Consider the following 21,469-nt stretch of genomic DNA (forward strand, 5'->3'; position numbering starts at 1 on the left):
CCCCTTGACACACACCCCTCCCTCTCTTACTGACTGCAGAGCAAACACACACACACACACACACACACACACACACACACACACACACACACACACACACACACACACACACACACACACACACACAACTAGTCACAGAAACACACACAGACACACACCTCTGCAGAACAAATACACAGACAAGACACAAAGAAGTGTGCACACTCACACACACACACTCACATACAGACACACACACACACACACACACACACACACACACACACACACACACACACACACACACACACACACACACACACAGCATATGTACAGGCTACCAAGCCTTCTTCTTCACTTTCCAAGACTCACACACTCACCCTCCCCTTCTGTTTCAAAAGCTTGCATACGCAAGTAAATGTGCTCACACACACACACACACACACACACACACACACACACACACACACACAGACACACACACACTGTTTCTCCCTCTCTTCCCCTCTATCTTTCTTAAACACATACACACTCACTGTGCTCCCTCTCTGCAAAACACACCCTCCATCTTCTGTTGCACTCTCTTCTATGACACATACACACTCAGTTACACACACTTCATCACACACACACACACACAGACACACACACACATCCCAGTTTCTTAAAGACAAACACTCTTTTCCACTTTTTGCATATGACAGTACCTCCTTTAAGACACCTATAAGATTATTTGCATGAAAGTCAAACACACATATAGCAACTCTCTCTCTCACACACACACACACACACAATTTAACGATTAATAACACAACACACTATTTTTATCACTTTACAATCTTTCAATCGACTCTTTAAGACACTGAAACCTGCCTTCAAACACACACTCTCATCACTTGGTCTCACATGAACACAGTCCTTCATGCTCACACACACCTCCCATCCCTCCCTCTCTCTAATACACACACACACACACACACACACACACACACCACACACACGCACACACACACACACAAACAAACACATTCCCTCCCCCACTCTCCTAACACACACATATGCACAAACACACTCTCCCCTCCCCTTCCGTGTGCCTCTAACACACTTCCCCTCTATCTCTCTCTCCGTTCCTCTCTCTCTCTCTCACTCACACACACACACACACACACACACACACACATTTTATATGAGCCTTCTCACGTACATACACACACGCATGTCCTTCACAGTCTCTCTCAATCCTTTCTCTTTCTCTCTCTCTTCTACCTCACAGTAAACACACCTTTATTCCTTTCCTCCACTTCACATACACACACACACACAAACATGAACACAGACACACACACTATTAGTTTTTTTCACTCTTTCCTCCCCACTCTCTCTTTCTGTCTCCCTCACTCCATCTCCCTCTTTTCTGTCTGATACACACAACAGACACACATTTGCACGTACGCACACACACACACACACACACACACACACACACACGCATTCACACACACATAGTCTGAAAAACACATTTTAAAACACATTTCATCTCCTCTCAATCACACTCAACTTACACACACACTCTTACTCACTCTATTAACCACACACAAACTTACAGAACCTCACACACACTCACTCAGTCACTCACTCACTCTCTCACACACACACACACACACACTCCTGCTCTCTTTGTCACACACTCCTTACACACACAGTGCTCCCCCTCCCTTCCTCATCTCTCTCTCTCACTCACACACACTCACAGTGTCTGTCTCTGTCACGCACACACTCTCCCCCTCCCATCCCTAACACACATACACACACACACACACTCCCTCCTCCTTCCTCTGCTCTAGCACACACACATATGCACACACACACACACTCAACACACCACATCACACCACTCCCCCTCCCTCCCTCTCTCTCACACACAGTCAAACACACACACACACACACACACACACACACACACACACACACACACACACACACACACACACACACACACACACACACACACAGAGCTGCTCCTTTCTCTCTCACGCTCTCCCCCCTCCCTGTGTGTGTGTGCCTTTTCTCCCACTCTCACACAACCACACACACACTCGTGCGCGCACACCAGACGCGGGCACGAGCACACAGACAGAGAGAGAGGGGGAGAGAGACACACACACACACACACTCACACACACAGGGAAGCTTCAACAACATATTAATTCCAACATATTTTCAAACTCAGGGAAACTGAATGGTTGAATTCTGGGTCATGGTCCTGAAAACTTTTGTTATGTACAGTAAGAGACACAACACCCCACACAAACTTCAGCTTTTCTGCTGCAACTGAAAAAGTAAAAAATATGACAAGTTATGGTCATTACTGAGTGTGTATTAGTAACATCTGCGTTACCTTGTCACTCAAAAGACATCCGTCCACTTGGCGAATACAGTGTCACGCACACACATACGCGCGCGCTCATACACACAACATGTACACGCGCGCACACCTCTTTAGAGCTGCTTTGTAAGGTGGACTTCACGCTGAAAAAACAAGCTGGCATGAGAAAGAAATTCAACTTGATCACTTCGTTGCTTTCGAACTGACGTGTGCTCATTGACAAACTTCAGTAATAACGTATTTTTACAACTTTAGTTCATCAAAAAACACACCAACAAATACATGCGCGCACACACCCACCCGTGTCTCGCTGTCATTGGGAGGGAAAACATTATCATGGAGCAGTTTTTCACTTTAGTATGTGTTATAGTCATTCGTCTCCCTCACCCTCGCAGTGGCGGTGCCGGTTTGACGGCCTCTCCATCGCTGTCCAGGCTGTGTGTCTCCCGGTAGTCGAAGAGCGAGCGTACGGTCTCCGCCATGTTCACACCAGCGATCGCTGATCTTCCGCCGCCGCACCGCTCAGCTTCTCTCGCTCTTCTCTCCAGTCGCTCAACTGGCTCACACCAAGGTTATTCCAGCCGCTACCACCGCGGAGGAGCGGAGGGGTGCTCAGCGCGCGGCAAGAAACGACACAACCCCAGAATTGGGTTACCGTGTCTTTCAGTCACATATTACGACACGAAAGGGGGAATTATGAAACAAGATAGCTAAACTGTCGCATTATGGGGCTATAACATTGAGTTGCCGGACACTTTTCATACGTGATTCAATGTGTGTCCACCCCCAAAGACAGGTGGACGCGCCTATGAAGCAGATGAAAAAAGTAGACCGTTTATAAGAGGAGTGATTAGCTCGCTAACTGGGGACAGCAATCACGAAAATAAGACTCGGTGAAGGTAAAATATTCTGTCTGATAAAGTTCATTTTAAACCAAAAAAGCATTTAGCCATTTTGAGAAACGGTATTTTCATCTGCTTCTCAACATATGCACACACTCTAATTTTATCAACAGGTTAATGCCTGTATTACACTCTGTGGCTAATTCAACCCACCGTAGACAAATTATTCAAAAAATACAGTGTTCAGCTTCTGCTGTTTTTTGTCTTCATTTAATCAAATCTCTGATTATATGAATAATAATATTTTTTTAAAAAGTGATAATAGAAAAATAAAGACATTCAATCTGCATCAGCAAAAAGATAATGGACATATGCTCTCATATCGACAAAGCACAATAAGTGCAGTAGTTTGTCCTCTTATGCACTCACTGCAAAGCATTTAGTATTGTGGGTAATAGTAAACTTTAATGTGTGGTTAGATTAATAGTTGATAGAAATTCAATAACTCAAATATATGTAAGAAAAAGTATTTACAATCTGACCTCTAAAGTGGTGGGTATAAGAACCTGTATTACTGTAGTACAAGGCAAAGGTTAATATGGTTTGGAACCCGTATTACCTTATTAAGTGCATTGCTTTTCAGTTATGGTACAATCTTGAGTGTTGGGAGAAATCACACTCTACAACTTGCACACTAACATCAAACCTAATGAAGAAGTCATTTAGTCATTAGAAGTCATGGTAAATCTACCAGACCATAGTGGTACATATTTGGTAACAATGGTATCTCTGAACAACTCATTAAAATGAAACAGCAAGAGTATGCAAACTTTTATTAACAGAGCAGTGTTGCATATTTTATCTTTGGGGATTCAAAAAATACAGTTGGACAGATTGCAACGATTTGGTGAAAATGCTCAGCATCATTCAACAAGTTGTTAACCATTCGTGGGGATTTAATAAACAACTCTGGAGTAATTTTAGACAAACTGGACAAATTCTTTTGGCACATGTCAAATAATGTCGAAGGTAATTGTTTATAAAATGCTATTCTTTGTCGAGAAGGAGTCCAAAGCAGCACAAGCAGCCACTCCCTGTCTCTAACTTACACAATGTACATGGCAGGACCTTGATTTCATGACTACACTGTATGGATAACAACCAGATGGTAGCTGTGTGCTTTTGGCACCATGCACCCTGGAGTAACATTAAGAGAAGACTATTCTTTGTAACCAATGACAGAATTATTCAAACAACAAAAAACAATGACAATTCAGATTAAAAAATCTTTACAAAATAACCTATTCTGACAGACCAAGTTCCTTCGTAAACTCAACTCAGTAAAATCTGGAAGCCTAACTTAAAAGAACTTAAATCTCACAGAAATCTCTTCAGCCGACTAAAATTGAATCACAAGACAGTTAAATGACTTGTTGTAAGGTATGACCAGGTCATGCTACAGTCCATTCATTTCCAGTTTTTACTACTAATCATTTCATAAAATGTCATTGTGAAACCAGTGAACTTTTTTTCCCTCTACATATGAAACAGGAACATGGCAATGTGCTCCATTCCTGTGAAGTCAGAAAAAAAGGTTAAAATACAGTTCATCTGGTATTTCCCTATTTTCGGCACTGGGATCTAAGAAAATTGTAACCTGCTTTTTTATGCTGTCCCTCAAGTAGCTAACAGCAATTGTTACCAGGACTGCAAGACTGTGTTTTGATATCTTGTCAAATTATTTGTCCCCGGGCCCCCAGTGTGTTGTTTATCCCAATTACTAAGCATCACGTATTGCTTTGAGCAGTAATTATAGTTGTTAGTGTTATTAGCTTCTGGTATGAAAGTGTCAGCAGTAAAAAATAACTTCCCAGATCTTACAATATTCTGCTGAAAGCTTTAGTTAATGAGACAGCGATAAGATAGTTTCTGTGATTGGTCACTGTAAATCCAGGCATCAATCTGTTGATATTGATAACTGAACTTTCTCAGCACACACTTCATGTTATGGCTGTTGGTAGTCAAACTCTTTCATTCAGACTGTAATATGTCACTTTTCAGTCAGATGCTGAGTCAGAGGTGGTTTGGCCGAAAAGAAAGTAAAGCTATATAAGGAACATTATTGTGTGTTTATTTAAAGAAAAATACTCTTCACTGGTACTCCTTTTTTGTAGCCCTCAAATTATTATCAGATTTTTAAAAATGTAATCAACACAATGTATGAATAGAGGGATGGAAAAGGAAACAAAGCATAAAAACGATTATACATACAGTATATTTCTGAGAGCCTTTTTCATGTCTTGCTCTTAATGTGGTTGTTTGTATTGGTTGGACAGCTGCAAATCAAGTGTACATGGATTTTCCCCCAAGAGATTGCAAGGTTTTCTCAATCTTTATTTAGTAGAAGTCTATAAAAAGTTGAGCATCTGTTTCGCCTTTGCTCCACAGCAACAGCAGCTTCGGTCTGCCAGGAAAGTTTTCCACTGAATATCGAACTGAGGTAAGTAGATTTTGATTTTAAAAACTTTACTTATTTTGTGATTATTCAAACTTAAACTGATCAATAATAGTGGAACAAAACCTGTAGCATTGTTATTTTACCCAGAAAACACCAGAATTGTTCTGAATCTTGGAAAATAGTAGTTTGTTGAACAACTCTCAGTTGGTAAGTTGAAGTCATAAACTTTCAACAGAAACTTCAGCTGCCATTGGGGATTAAGGTTTTTGAACAAACATTATCAAATTAAAAACTTTATGATTCCCTCATTTACAACAATCAATTACAAACTGATACTACCTCTTAAGCTGTAGAATCCATATGGCTTAAAAACAAGTCAAACACATTTACAATACACATATCAGATGTACAAGAGATCCTGACTCAACCAAAGATCTGCACCAACCACAAAAAGATGAATGAGAAACATTTGAATGAGAAAAAACTTTTCTGTCAGCTGTCTTGGTTTGGGTGGAAGAAGAGCACGCTTGAGTTTGAGTTCAACAGAAATAATGGAGGCTGAAGGGATTCACTAAAATACAGTCTTGAGTTGCATTATGACATCTGTGAGATCAATGCATTTAGACCCTGACTTACCTATGAGTTTTTCTTAGGTGTTGTGAATTTTCTCTAATTTCAGAACACTCTAGGCTCCTTAATATTTTTGGTAGTGTTCATCCACTGATGGCTGCTATGTAAAGCCTATCAACATCAAGAAATGCCATACACTCATTGATAACAAGGGATAGGGGCTAGTTTGGGGTTAAGTATCTTGCCAAAGGACATTTCAGCAGTGGAACCTCAGATCAAACTTGCAATCTTTCAGTTGAGCCACAGCTCAAAGGCACAGGCTGTTTCATGGAAATGCACCTTTTTGCAACTGTGTTGTTCATCCATCTTACATTCTATCCTTCAATTTATTCATTCATGCATCTCATCTTTCATTTATCTATTTATTCATCTATTCATCAGAGGTGCAAAGGTGACAGTTCAAGTTAGTTACCTAGACATTCCTCTCCTAGGTCTTCCCAAGTCCTCTCAGCTCCTCTGAGTAGTCCCCAGGCCAGGTGGGTTATATTTAATTCCTTGTGTGAGTTCTGGGTCTCTCTGCAGGATGTCTGGGCTCATCCTTAGAGATAGAGTTTGGAGCTTGAAACATTCTGGAGAGGCTTGGAGTAGAGCTGCTGCTCCACTGCATCGAGAGGAGCCAGATGAGGTGGTCTGGCCTCCCTGGGGAGGTGTTTTCGGGCATGTGCAGCTAGGGGGAGACCCCGGGGTAGACCCAGGACACGGTGGAGAGATTAAATTTCTTGACTGGCCTGGGAATGCCTTGGTATCCACTGGACAAGCCTGGATGAGCAGTGGAAAATAAGATGAGATGAGATGAGTTCTGGATCTTCCCTGGGGTCTCTTCCCACTTGGACTTGCCCAGAGCACCTCTAAAAGAAGGTGTTTAAGAGGTACCCATTTGAAGTGCCTGAACAACTTCAACAAACTCTTTTTGATGCATAAGTGCAACGGCTTTTGTTCAATTTAGATGTCCAAACTCCTGGTCCCATCTTTATGGCTGAGCCTAGCTCCTCTTCGAAGGAAACTCATGTTGTACCACTGACCGTAGTCTTGTGGTAGCTTGTGACTATGTAAAGGGTGGAAAATAGATTGATTGGTGCACTGACAGCTCATCTCCCTCTTCACCAGGATGGTCTGGCATGACACCCAACTTCCAACTGCTGCTACAGTACTAATCAACCAGTCACTCTCAAAATCTATTTTACCCTCACTCATAAACAAGACCCTTTCTTTGAATCACCAAGTTAAAGTGGTGAAAGGGTTTGACTCCCTGTGAATCCAAAAGCCATGTGTGCCCAGTATAGGTTTCTCTAAGAAAAGTTGGTCCTCTGGGAGAGTCCACAGAAAGAGTAATTCCCAGAATCCCCATGAAGGTCAGAAACTGGATTTTCAGCATCTGGTGGCCATATTTTTCTCCCATGGGTACCTTCCACACTCAGGGATAGGTATAGGGTCCAGTGAATAGGATGTGGACAAGGTCATGGACCTGGGCATACTGATCTTAGGTGGTATAGACTGGTTCTCTGTCATCCAAAATGACCCACGTCATCAATCGCATCATCAGTCTACTCTGGCATAGTGGGCTCCTCACTTGGCCCATCCTAAATTATTTGCCGTGTTTTGCAGTTCGTGAAAGTTGGGTTATCAAGCAGTTTCACGGTGCTCTGTCAGTACTTGGGAATATTTCACTGGATAATAATTTCACCTTCTGGTAACTTTATCATTAGATATTGTGCAAGTATAGCCTCTGTTGGCCATCCATCCAACCTTGCTCTACCACAAATCATCTGTTTCTGTTCTGTTTGTGGGAATTGTAAACCTTAAAGTACAAACTGCACCCTTGCTGTGTAGAATCATCACATTACTGCCAGAAGTTTACCAGGATGGATCTTTGAGGCAGATATTTCCCCAAGTGACTTGTGACAATGATGGCTTTCTGTGAGAGTGTCCACTCCTGCTTGTCTGCCTTGTCTCTGGATGCAGACCATGCGCTCTGAAGGACACTGTGATAAGCCCCGTTTTCACCCAGCAGCCTGATTTAGTTCAGTACGGTTTAGTAAGGTTTGGCATGGTTTTGTACCGGTAAGCCTGATCCCGTTTGCGTTTCCACAGCAAACTGCGCCCCCTTGTGGTAGGTGCCGCACAAGCCGGATGCCAAAAGCCAAATCTGTTAATAGCATGACGCCATAGCAGTGCAACACAGTGTATCCCACAAAGAAATACAACAAATGTGTACACAGTAAACAAAGAGCAACAATGAAAGCCATCCAGTGTTTTGTCTTCTTTATGATTTGCATGTGGCTCTTTGTTTCAAAGTGCAATCAAGCTTTGTTTCAGAGAAGACCATGTGCTGCAAGGAGAAATACCACAACCACTGTCACATGGTAAGTGATGATTCTTTTGACCAATCAATGGTCAGTGGTGTTGTAGCTCCACCTTCCAGAGATCAGATCTGGCACCCCTAAGGAGGGCCCCCAAAAAGAGGGGCTGCTCGTCTCGGTTATTTGAGGATTTGTCCCAGGATTCGTCAGTGGAAACGTCGTAAATTGTGTGTCGCGCCGAGACAAATTGAACTGAACCACTCGGTGGACACGGGGTATAGTCTCTGCGTCTGGTGATTGCAGAAAATCCAAGATGGTGGAAGTAGCAGAGACTGACACTATGTCGACAGCTTTTCCATCTGTCATCCATATCAGAAAAAAGAGAAGATCAAGCTCGAATGAAGCAGGGTTATTGTATGCACACAGATGTCCTGGTATTGGGGCTGTTGCATGATCTAAACCTCATCAGTCTTGCTCACTAGCAGTGAATCGACTTTGACCTGCTGCATTTGGACTTATGTTCATCCTAATTTCTTCTGGAGTCTAATGAAGGACCTGGCAGAAAATGTCTGTACAACCAGTTGAGTGATCTGACACCACGGCTTTCTCCACATATTCGTCTTGAGGGATTTAATGGCTAGATTGTGGATTTTATGCACCTGTTACCACTTGATGTGACTGAAAAGTTTTACCCTAGTGTCAGTTTGATCCAAGGGGCAAAATCTGGTTTAAAAAAGTGAAGCCTATGCGGAAGTGCTTACAGTTGCTGCTCATCCAGAACTTGCTTGAGGCTGGCTGCAGAAAGACCAGAAGTCATGTACACACCCAGCCAAAAAATAACTGATTTTTGCGACATCAAAAAGCCCATTTGGGATCAAAAAAAAGGCTTGGGTCATAAATGCTGATTTCGCTTTCGGTACACACTGCAGGTGAGTGAATTTTTTTCTAACTCAGCGGTTTTGTAGTTATGAAGATTGTTTGAATGTCCACAGCTTGGAGCACGTGAGTGACAAGCGCTCTGTGGCTGTTCGAAAGGAAGCTCAAAGCCAGCCTCATAACCAATGTGGCTGCATTGGCTTCATTTCAAGGTATCAGAAAGACAGGTGATGTCACAGAGGCTACGTTCATGTCTTATACAGCCTATGGTTTGAGCCCTCCACATTTGTAAATTGGCAGTTATATTCAGTCAGTTGCATGTTTTATAAGCCACAGACCATGTGAACAAAGAGCAGTTGTGCCCATGACTGCACCTGTTGACCTGTGCTTAACACGCATGTTAAACCGGAAAATGGGCTCGACCATGTTGTAGACCCTGACTCAAGGTTTTGTGCATCTTCCATACTTTTAAAAATCAGTGAGGGCCCTATACTGATGTGGTACCACTTGACAAATGAGTCCAGGTTGAGGCACAAACAGGTGGATGATGAAGGCGCCTCAGAGCAGTGATCAGCTGAGATAAAGAGGAGAAGAAAGATGCCATGGGTAAATGTATGGAGATCCGGGAGCTGCTGAATGACTTTGGTTTAATTGTAATTCTGCTCTGTTTGTGTGTGCACACTGTCATGAACACTTCATCACCCGCACCAATACCCCCAATATGTGTGCATGTATTCACACACACACACACACACACACACACACACACACACACACACACACACACACACACACAACCACACAGACAGAAACACACACTCACACACAGCTACACAATCTTTACTGGAGACAAACATCCACATGCACGTGCAAGCTGTGCACATGTAGAGCAACACACAATTATACAGTCATCACAAACTACACACATACACACAATAAAGGACACACACCCTCTTCCACTGCATACACACACAGACACAGAGAGACACACACACACGCACACAGACAGACAGACTGACACACACACAGACACACACACACACACACACACACACACACACACCACATTCATTTCCCTTTCATTCAGTACAGGCACATATTGTGCTGCTCTAACACACACTCACAAACTCACACACACAACGCACACACACACACACTCACAAACACACACACACACACACACACTCTCACACACACACCATTTGCAGAGCTTGCTTCTAGCTCTCCACACACACACACACCCCTCCCCCTCTATCTCTGTCAGACACACACACACACACACACACACTCACACACACACACACACACACACACACACACACACACAAGTACATGCACATTCCCTCCCACGCAGGCGCATACACACACACAGTTGAACACACAGCCTCTCTTTCCTTTTACACACACACACACACACACACACACACACACACACACAAACCCACACTCACAAGCATACACACTTGCACACCCCTCCCCCTCTCTGTCTCTCACACACACATACACACACGAACATGTCCTCTCTCTCTCTCTCCCTTGATCGCTCATTCACTCTCTCACTCACACACACATACACACACACATACACACACACAAATACACACACATTCCCTTCTCTTGCTCTGCTTTTCTCACTCTCTCATACACACACATAGACACAGGAACACAAGGCACACAGAAACACACACACGCACACACGCACACACACACACACACACACACACAGTCTCCTGCTTGCTCTCCCCCCTCCTTTTCTGTCTCCCTCTGTCTGTCTGTCTGTTTTTCTGTCTCTCTCTCGCTCACACACACACATACACACACACACACACACACACACACTCTTCCACTGCATACACACACAGACACACACACTCTTTCCTGCCCTCTATCCCCTTCTATTTTTTTCATCTCTGTCTCTCTTAGACACACATACACTCTCCCTCACACACACACACACACACACACACACACACACACACACACACACACACACACACACAAATGCACAAGTACACACTGACGCATGCACTGAGGCACACACAGACACACAAACACACACACCCATTTTCTCTCTCAGTCTCTTTCTCTCTTTCCCTGAAACACACACACACACACACACACACATTTTTTCTCTCTTGCTTCCTCGACACACTCTCTTTCTCTCTTACACACACTCACACAGACACACACACACACACACACACACACACCTCCCCCCTATTCCACAGGCATCCTGGCTGCCACTCCTTCCTAACAACTCAACACACAAACGAAAAGATGCACACACACACACACACACACACACACACACACACACACACATATACATAAACACATCTAAACAAACACACATGTATGCAAACACACACACACACACACACACACACACACACACACACACACACACACACACACACACCCTTTAAAACACACACCCCACCCCTTTCGTTCAAACACACATCCTGCCTTTTCTTACAGTTAAACATCAACAAACACACACACACAAACACACACATACAATTGTGGTCCTGAAATTCAAACTGTAAAAAAATCACTTTTCATCACGTATATTCTGAGCACAACAACACTCTCCAGTCTTCCCAACACAACATCTCAAAACAAACATTTGTCAATCAATCTGTTTTTAAGTCACAGAGATTCAAGAGATGACTCAAAAATTAGCAAAGTGTAATTTTATTTAAACCCACTCAAACACCCTCAGGACTCCAGTCAACAATAAATAACTTCCCACCGTGACACTGTTTTGACAAACATGTCATTCTGCTGATGAGTTTGGACTCAAATTCAAAGTTCACCAACCAACAATCTCTCACTGTTTAATAAAATACATTGGATTTCAGTTGTTGTAACACTTGCAAGCAATAAGTTTGCTCTTCAATCACAAAATACTACAATCATCAATGCACCAATGTTAAACAAGAGTGACCATGGAGGCCATACTGGCCCCAAATCATGATCTATACAACGTTCAAACTCAAACCTGAAGAAGAGCTGAACAACTGGTCAACTCATTCATCTTTTTACGTCCCTTTAGAGCAAAACAAAAAGTAACAAGTAACACAATGAAAACATTGACATGGAACAAGTTTAAAATAAATCGTTCCTATTTCCAATGACAGACAAAACAGTTCAAAGTTTGAAGTTTCTCACTAAAAAGAGTGGGACTGGTGTTCAGAGAGCTGTTCTTTGATCACTGAAGGACAATGATGTCATCATGACGTGAGCTATCTCCTGTTGTCTATGCACTGGTAGGAGACAGTACTTGTCCACATTCATCATAACATGACTACATGGTCAGTATGGATGTGAGAAAAATAAATGTTAGTTCTAGGAAACACTTCACCATTTAGCACAACTTTGCAGACCAGGTGAAAAATCTCAAGGGAGCATCAAATAGAGTAACTCAACCCAAGCCTCCCTGTGGGTGTCGGGGCCTAAAACAAGGGATAAACTTGAGCATTGAATTATACATTGTCTGTCTGAAAGGTGCTTTACTTAAAACACAAATAGAAGACAGATTTCATTAAAAAGGTGATTTATGTCAAGGCTACAGTGTTGAAGGAAAATATGTTGTGTTGCATCTTTTTCATCAAAGCTTTGTTCTTTGATCTTTGGTTTTAGTATCTTTTTCTCTGGCCCAGCCAGTTAAGACATGAAGAAAGATGACGGTAGCTCCAGTAAAGCACTTTGGCGCTAACTCTAATTTTTGTTGATAACACAGAGGTTGTCTCATGCTATATTAATAATTTAGGTTATATTCTTTACAGTTTGAAAACCCAACAGATGTTGTGAAAATTGTCTAATAAGTGTGGCAGCCTCCTCCTGTGTAATTACTGCAGATGGACAGATGTGGTAGTAACTTCATAGTCTCTCTGTGCCTCCAGACATTAAAGCTCCCTCCTTTTTCAGCAGTGCTCAATCTGCCACCATCAAGAAGTCACAGGTATTGAGTTAACAGAAATATTAGGAATTAACAAATAGAACACATATATATTGAGTGCTTTGCAGTTAGTAATATGTCATGAGAGGAAAGGCTAAAATGCCACTGAAACCAGCTGCTGCTCATTTGTCCCTATTATTCCTGGTGCTATCAGAAAATTCTGAGGTTTATTCTCAATCTTTTTATTAGCAACTAACTATAGTAGTAAATAGAAATGCAGAAGTACCCTTTTTGAAAGCAACAAATAAATAACAAATCAATTCAGATGCAGTTCTGCATGAGCGTACAACTTCAAAGTGCTGCACTGAGATATTTGAGATGCAGTGAGTGCCATCCTCATTTGATGCATGTGTAACAGGCAGAGTGAAGACTCTTAGATCATTAGTCGCTCTAACTTTTTTCAGGTTTACATTTCATGACCCAAACCGATCAGCTGACTGAATTCATCTGCATTGTCTTCAAGTAACAACATTCAGTTTTCAGAACAAGTTGGAGTACCATGTATTACTTTAATGTCACATAAGATTTCCTAATCTCCCAGTGTCTCTACAAACAGTTTATCAACCATTAAACTCAAAACAGCATCCGACATTTCTTAACAAACATTTCTTAAAAGTGAAGCTCTTAAAAAGAAAAAAATGAAAAGGAAAACGAACGTCACGAGAAATGGTCCCTTTAACCAATAACTGGACACACTGCAAACATTTTCCACTTTTCCAAAAAAGTGTTTCGACAACAGTCCAATCTTATCTCTAAAATTTCAAACATTTAAGAGTGCTTTCACACCTTTTCACAAGGGGTTTCAACCACGTGACTTCTTCTTGCTGTGGCCTCTTTTTTTTAGGAACATGACGCCGTCAACTTGACAAAGAAAGTCAGAAAATCATCCATCTTTCTGCTAACTGAAAGCCATACTAGTATATGAACATTTTGGGATTATTTACTCCCAAATTAACTGTGGAGAAATAAATACTCAAAATCTGTTTTTTCCCCTTTTGCTGACTTTTCTAGTTTTACCAAGATGAGAAAAATTATTACAAAAACATACATTCAACAGCCATAGTAACCCTTTAACATTTCCAGTTTTTGTAACAATAAAAAAATGCTTTCAGTTATTCTAAACAATGAAAATCAACATTACAGACAAATGGAAGAAGGCTTGAATCCTTTTTCCTGTGTCTGAAGACTCTATTTACATCACACAAGAGGGTCATCGCACATTCTGCTTACATGCACAGTTGTGTAACAATAAGTGTGGTCTATTTGTGACACTTTTATGTGGCAAGGTTCCACAAAGCTTTCTATGAAGATAATACAAATAATTATGATTTAGTTGTAAACTATATAAAAAAGGGAAATTTTAATGTTTTTAAAGAAAATCTGTAAAATAAATATTACATTCATATAGTAGCACCATGTGAACACCAGGGGGTGCTGTTGCATATTATTTTCTCTCCCCTTTCACTCAAAGGCCCCAGATGATACTTATGTGGAAGGACTTATACTTGCAGGTTTGAATTTGAACAAATTAGAGCTGAACTGTGATGGGGCTGTGAATTTAGATTTACTACTTTTCTTTGGAATTCGCTTCTTTCTGAGTGGTTCCTCCATCAGCAGCAGCAAATCACTACAGTTTGATTTTAATAACTACAGCTGTATCATAAGAGTGTACAGTAAATATGACAGAAACAATGTCTGTGAATAGCAGGAAAAACAGGATTACTAACAGGATTTCAAGGAAATAAAGAAAAAATAAACTCTAGCTCCAAGCAAGTAACAAAAGAAAACAATAAATATTAAACTTGCAGGTTAAAATAAATTCAACATGGTGACATGTTTTCTTTCTCCTCCCCTTACAACTTAAAGGTGCTCTTTCCTTTTGTTTCATACATGTCAGTTTGTCACTGTGGCCCCCATTACAACACTGCTCCATTTTCTCAGCCTTTTCATCCCTTCACTCACCTCTTTCTCTCCTTCTCCTTAACGGCTTCAATCTGTCATTATCCCTCCTCACCCACACACACTTTTCATGTGTCCGTCTTTTCATCTTCTCATGCGCCTCGTGCTCCTCACTCGTCTGCTCCTCGCATGCTCCTTGGATGTCACTGAGGGCAGGGCTTGCAGAGTAGTGATAGTCGTCTTGGTCCAGTAGTCCACTTCTTTGAAGATCCGGTAGACCCAAATCTTCAGCTCGAACAGAACAGTGGGACCATCTAACTGTCATTGAGATGGAGAGAGAAATTCGTCAGTAACATACACAGGGCCATGTCTTCAAGGTATGACCAGGGTGGGCATGCCCTCCACTCTGAACTGCTGAGTGGCCACCACAGATGTCACCTAATGATCAAAGCAACCAGATTCAAATTTAACCAATGATATCGTGAGTGTTGCAGCTGGTGCAGTTCAGCCGGACTGAAACATACACTCATGCCTCTTTATGACCTACAATAACAAAACCATAGTCCACAACGCTGATTATAAGATAAGTTATTATATATAACTAGACACTGCATAAAAGTGTTTCACTTTTTTTTTCAACCGTGGTGAAAATTTTCAGTAAGTTTTGAATCTGACAACAAAATACTTTTTTGCTGCAAAAAAAACAGGATAAGACTTGCAAAAACTAAGAGGTACCAATGGGGGCCAAAATCATCTATCACAGATTTTCACAGGAGCTGAAAACATGTTTTCTGTGTAACTTGTCTGTTATATTGTCTTAATGTAAAACATCTTAAGTAACAGTTATTTAAGAGTTGTGAAAAGATTCTTTTGTTTTGGGTTAATCTTGGCAGACTCTGAGGACAAAACAGCATCTCTCTTTGCGTTAGCTTGTCCTGGACATGTGTAAGTCTGCTGTAAAATCTCATTCTGCTGTCACTGAAAATCTCTGATGTGGAAAACATAAACAACAGCTTGTTAAGCTTTTGCTGTAAACGACCTTATCCACCAGAATCCCCTTGCAGAAATGACGGACATTTTAATATACAATACATTAGTAATCAGTCTTCTTCCTGATGGTTGCTTTTGTGAGTCATGTTGATGTGTGAATATTGATCCATGTCTGTGGCAGCCAAAGCAACTGGTTTGCTTTGGAAAAAGAAACGTGTCAAATGACACGTTCAAAAACTCTAGACATTTGCATCAACACAAACATGCAGCAAATGAAAAATCAAGCTATGAAAAGTAAAACCAACAACGTTACAAGAGGAATAACAAAGACAATGCACCTCTCAAACAATGACCTCTCAACAGAGGGATACCTGGCCTGTAGGGGGCGCTTGATATAAAAGTTTATCTGTGCAGAAGTAATGACACTTTTGTGTTTTTGACTTTATAATGTGAATGTATGTGCTGTCTATTTGTGATGCTGCAGCTGCTTGACTTCTCTCTCCCAGTGCAAGTTGATTGGGCGGTTGCAGTTTGATCATCTTTCGGGCCACCATTATTTGAGAACCACTTAGAAACCCTTCACGGTAGATTTAATCTGAATAGTTGAGTCAGAAACAGATTTTTTTTCGGTCAATCCTCCTCAATAAGTGTAGAAATACTCCTGATCACAACCTACCTCTAACCCCTCCAGACTGGGGGTCACGCCCACTGTGCCGTCAACACCTTTAAGAAGTTCTCCAGTGCTGATGATGAGGAACGACAGTCGATCCTTCACCATCTTTCTTTGGGTCTCATACTCAGTCTTTATCCCATCATCGAACTCTGCTTCCTCTTTGGCGATGGCTCTCTCCATCAAGCTGCGGCATTGCAGCAGAGCCGAGTGGAGGCGCCACAGCTTGTCCCTGGTGTTAAGCTGGGAGGACGGAGGAGGAACGGACACCAGGCGACTGTCAGACACAGAAAAATCTGCAGCGAAACTCTCCCTCTTCCTCTGGAGACAAAAACAATGAAAACAAAAGTGGTAAAAGTTGGAAAGTGAAGAGAAATGCATTCTTTCGATTACTAACCACATTGATTTCATTTTGACAGCAACTTGGCAAGATATTGTAGCTCATAATTCTCAATGAGCAACTGGGATTTTCTCCTAATCCGATAGGAATTTGTTCAGGCTCATTCAAAGTGTCTCATGAATAAATATAACAAACAGGGATAACAGAGGAATTTGCCCTTAGCTTGATTCCGGTAAGGATTTATTAAGTCAACAAGTTAAAGGTTAAGATGAGCATCTTTGAATGAATCTTTAAAACCACAGGCATAAGGAGGGGGAAGACAGTAGCTTTCACTTGGGCAAAAAAGAGAAATCCTTGAAATATTAAAAAAAACGATGTGATGCCACAACACCTGAAAAAAAAAGTAAATTCATTAAAACAAAGAGAATATATTAGTTTTTTCCCTTACAGGCATGTCTATAACTGGTGTCTGCTTTAGTATCTGAGGGACTTGTGAATCTCAGAGGCTTCCTTGTGACATTGTACTGTGGTGTTAATGTTAACCCCTGTGTGTTAGTTAATGGAACTGTGACAGAGTGGCATAGTGTGACCTGAGTGTCAGGGGGAAGTTAATGCTTATTAACTCAGGCTGCAGAGAAAATGTGACTCCAACAGTTATGCAAACACTGGGAAAAAATGATGTAGCACTGCAGCCAAATTCTCATGGAATTATGCAAGCTAGAGGAATGTGGAAAGCACTGAAATGATTTGATCCCCAACAAATGATCAGCTAAGGAAACGTGAACATTTCAGACTCATTTTATAGGCTCAACTGAATCCAGTATCAGATAAAAATCTAAGTACAGAAACAAAAGAGACAAGTTAAAACATATCTAATCACCTCAAGGTGGGTTTGCTGGAATGTTCTGAAACTGAAACTGCAGCTTCAGGAGGCCGGAGAAAGATCTCTAAAATGAAACTAAAGCAAAATAAGTCAGAGGAAAATGTTCAAGCAAAGCTGTGTCTGAGAAAGCAGTATTAAAAAAGACATGCAGCATATAGGAAGGAAGGGTCAAATACTGGGAGTGGGGTGGATGAAGTTATACAGCCAGGCCGCTCCCTTGCTCCCAGCAAGGCACATGAAAGGAAGGATGAGACGGTAAGCTGGCAGGAAACCAAGAAGTTTTAATATACGGTAGCTCACACACCTGTAGGCAAAAGAAAGGCAGGCATGTGGGAAAATGATGAAATGGAGTCTTGGTGCCCAGGCTCTGATGAGTTTGTGCCAGAAAAAACGCCCACCTCTGTCATTCCAACATAGTTCACCCCCTCCACTCTGCATTCTTACCCCCTGCTGCCTGAAACACAATTTCTTTCTCTGTCTCTTACATGCACACACACATAAAAAACACACTCGTGCTCTTATCTTACTTTTGCACCCATCCTTTCCATCCTTCTTGTCCTGTCTCCCACTCTTTCCCTCTCTCTCACACATGCATTTACTTTTTTTTGTGTAGGCCTACTTCCCCCCATCCAGCTTCCACAAAGTTACAGACATGACACACACACACACGTTTAATAGAAAATCTATTAATTTTCCAGTTAACCTTGGCCTATTTTCCACTTCCCTTCACCCACACATTTTTTCTCTGAGTTATCCCACACTGGAGGGAGTCACACTGGGATTTGTGCAGCAGGTAGAATGACACAAAGATCTTTTATACTCACATAAAGTTCCAGTAAGATCGAGCACTCATGGTGCAGCTGCTCGGCTATGGCTACAGCCCGGGCCGTGTTGGTGGAGGTGGAGGTGCTGGTCCTGTTCGGGTCCGAGCCGGTCATGCCTCTTGTCCTTCTGTCTGCCATTGGACCTTAACTTTACCGGGAAGTCACTACCGCACTTACAGAGCGAGAGGCCCCTAATATAACCCCGGGGACACCTCCCTCATCCCGACAAACTCCACTACAGCTCTTCCTTCCTTCCTCTCATTTACTGAAACTTAAGTTAATTAGTGCCAGACTACGTATCCTGTGTAGCGTTACGGTAAAACGAGTTCTCCGGTTTAAAGGGAACACGTCTCCCTCTCTGTTGCTTACTTGAGTTACTCCGCCCATTCCCCGAGGAACCTGATGCCGAGCGGGAGGAATTTAACGGGACGCGCGGGGGCGAAGAGCCAGGGAGGGGAGGAGGAATAGAGTTCATGGACCTATTCGTGAAGAGCTTATCAGAGTCAGGGTAGTAACCAAAGCTAAAATAGTCTAAAATTAAGTAGAATTTTGTCTCTATTATCTCGCCAAGTCATATTATAATTACAAAGTACAAAGATCACAGCACAATAACAATAGTATATGTGAAGAAGTCTTCCGTGTCCTTTATGGAGCCTACTTCCCTTCTACACATTAGACATTGTGGTCATTGCAAAACTAGAATGAGGCAAAGAAACGACTTAATATATTATCATTATTATTATTTTTATTATTATTATTATTATTATTATTATTATTATTATTATTATTAAGGAGAAAAAGAAGAAAAATCATCATATAGGAATTCACAAAAACAAACCTATTAAGTCAAAGATAAGACAAAAAAAAACACAGTATAAAAGCTTTTCTGTAAAAAAAAAAAAAAAAAAAAAAAAAAAGGGTCTGATATCTTCTGTCAAAGGACTTCAGACTGTGAACAGGCTCATAAGGGGATGAGAGTTCATCAATATAGAAAGGCGCAAGTCCATGTTTGGCCTTGAATGTCAAAATATAATAGTTCAAATTAAACCCATATCAGCAAATGGTTATACTAAGATGATATACAACCCTTGCTATTTCCCCAAAAGTGTTATAAAAAGTAATAATAATAAAAAAAAACAATCCTGCTCTCTGACTTTGAATAATCTTTTTCCCCCAAACCATTCGCAGACTTTCCACAGTTGCATGTGTGTTTTCAAAGTACCAACTTTATCAGTAATGTCAAAGACTATTAGATGTAATGTTTAATTTATTATGTTAACACAGAGAATATATTATCTTAAGTAGACTGAAATGCAATCAGACTTCTGCTCTCCAACAGCACTTGTGGAATACTCATGGTACAATCAAATTACTCAGTCAGAACTACAGAATATACAAAGGAGATTTTTAATGGCTGTATCTGACAGTGGTTGGCCTTCCTCAATATTAGTCTTTAAGATTTTTGTTTTATCATCACTTACAATCATCCATTGCTTTGCCATACTTTAAGCATACTGCAAACACAAACAATAAATCAAACTATGGTTGATTGACTAATATAGTTTCCTGATCAAATTCTTTTCATATGAAATAAATGTAAAATGATGCTATGGCAGTGCACAAGCAGACAATTTACGTTGAACATGGGAAAGCAACAGGTGCAACCATAAACTGTAATGATGGGTTCATTACATGTAGACTGCCAGTAACAGCACAAGCACAATGCCAAAGTGATGTCACAGACAGACATAAATGGAATACAGCTGCTATGGGCCCAACTGTGTTCATATGTTAATATAGTCCTCTGAATCATTTGCTGTGACAAGCTAGGTAACTGATAATTTTAAGTTAAATTAAAATGGAAAAAAAAAAAGATTATTGTGGGTTTTTTTTTAATATAAAGGCTGTTTCGCTTACACTTTACGCAGAGTATTGGCTTACAGTCACACTGGCTACTCATTCATTATGTTCTCATAACATGTTAGCCTAATCAGGTAAAAACAGTAAAAAAAAAAACAAAAACAAACAAACCCTACAATATCAGATATTTTCAAGAGACACCATTGTTGCATTTAAAGTTGCAATAAAATATTTTCAACCTCATACCATGGAATCATTGTTAAAATATGATTTATTCTGTATAGATAAGGAATGATTCAAATGTATATCCTCTAAAAACTTTGTTAAAAAAATTCTAACATATAACGGTGAAAATTAAAACTCATTTTACCTAGTTCAGTCACTGGTAAGTAAAGAAAATATTTGGGCATTTATTAAACTTTGACTTGGGGTGGGACTGACTGGTCTCTAAGAATAAATTTATCTTTAATTTTATTTTAATTTTATTGTAAGCACATATAGCATTTATGCATGTGAATGAATGTGTACAAATATAATCTGTTGCATGGTTACCATTTCACTTTATATATGT

The 21,469-nt window shown here is 40.9% G+C and overlaps 1 protein-coding gene across 2 annotated transcripts; it reads right to left on the reverse strand.

Annotated features, from left to right (window-relative positions):
* Window positions 1-12,190: 12,190 nt before the first annotated feature.
* Window positions 12,191-19,655, reverse strand: cntf (ciliary neurotrophic factor). Of its 2 annotated transcripts, none has more exons than XM_074694911.1 (3): window positions 19,039-19,655; window positions 16,998-17,234; window positions 12,191-15,649 (listed from the first exon to the last, which is right to left on the reverse strand). In XM_074694911.1, the coding sequence occupies exons 1-3, from the start codon at window positions 19,174-19,176 to the stop codon at window positions 15,476-15,478; spliced, it is 549 nt and encodes a 182-aa protein (XP_074551012.1). In that variant the 5' UTR covers window positions 19,177-19,655; the 3' UTR covers window positions 12,191-15,475. The 2 variants fall into 2 exon arrangements, with proteins under 2 accessions (XP_074551012.1, XP_074551003.1); XM_074694902.1 differs by having other exon boundaries at window positions 16,998-17,312.
* Between the last annotated feature and the right edge of the window lie 1,814 nt (window positions 19,656-21,469).

The sequence above is a fragment of the Halichoeres trimaculatus genome, unplaced genomic scaffold (genome assembly GCF_033239565.1).
Source record: "Halichoeres trimaculatus isolate MK-OKI-2021-1 unplaced genomic scaffold, fHalTri1.1 fHalTri1_scaffold_2, whole genome shotgun sequence".
Lineage (NCBI taxonomy): Eukaryota > Metazoa > Chordata > Actinopteri > Labriformes > Labridae > Halichoeres > Halichoeres trimaculatus.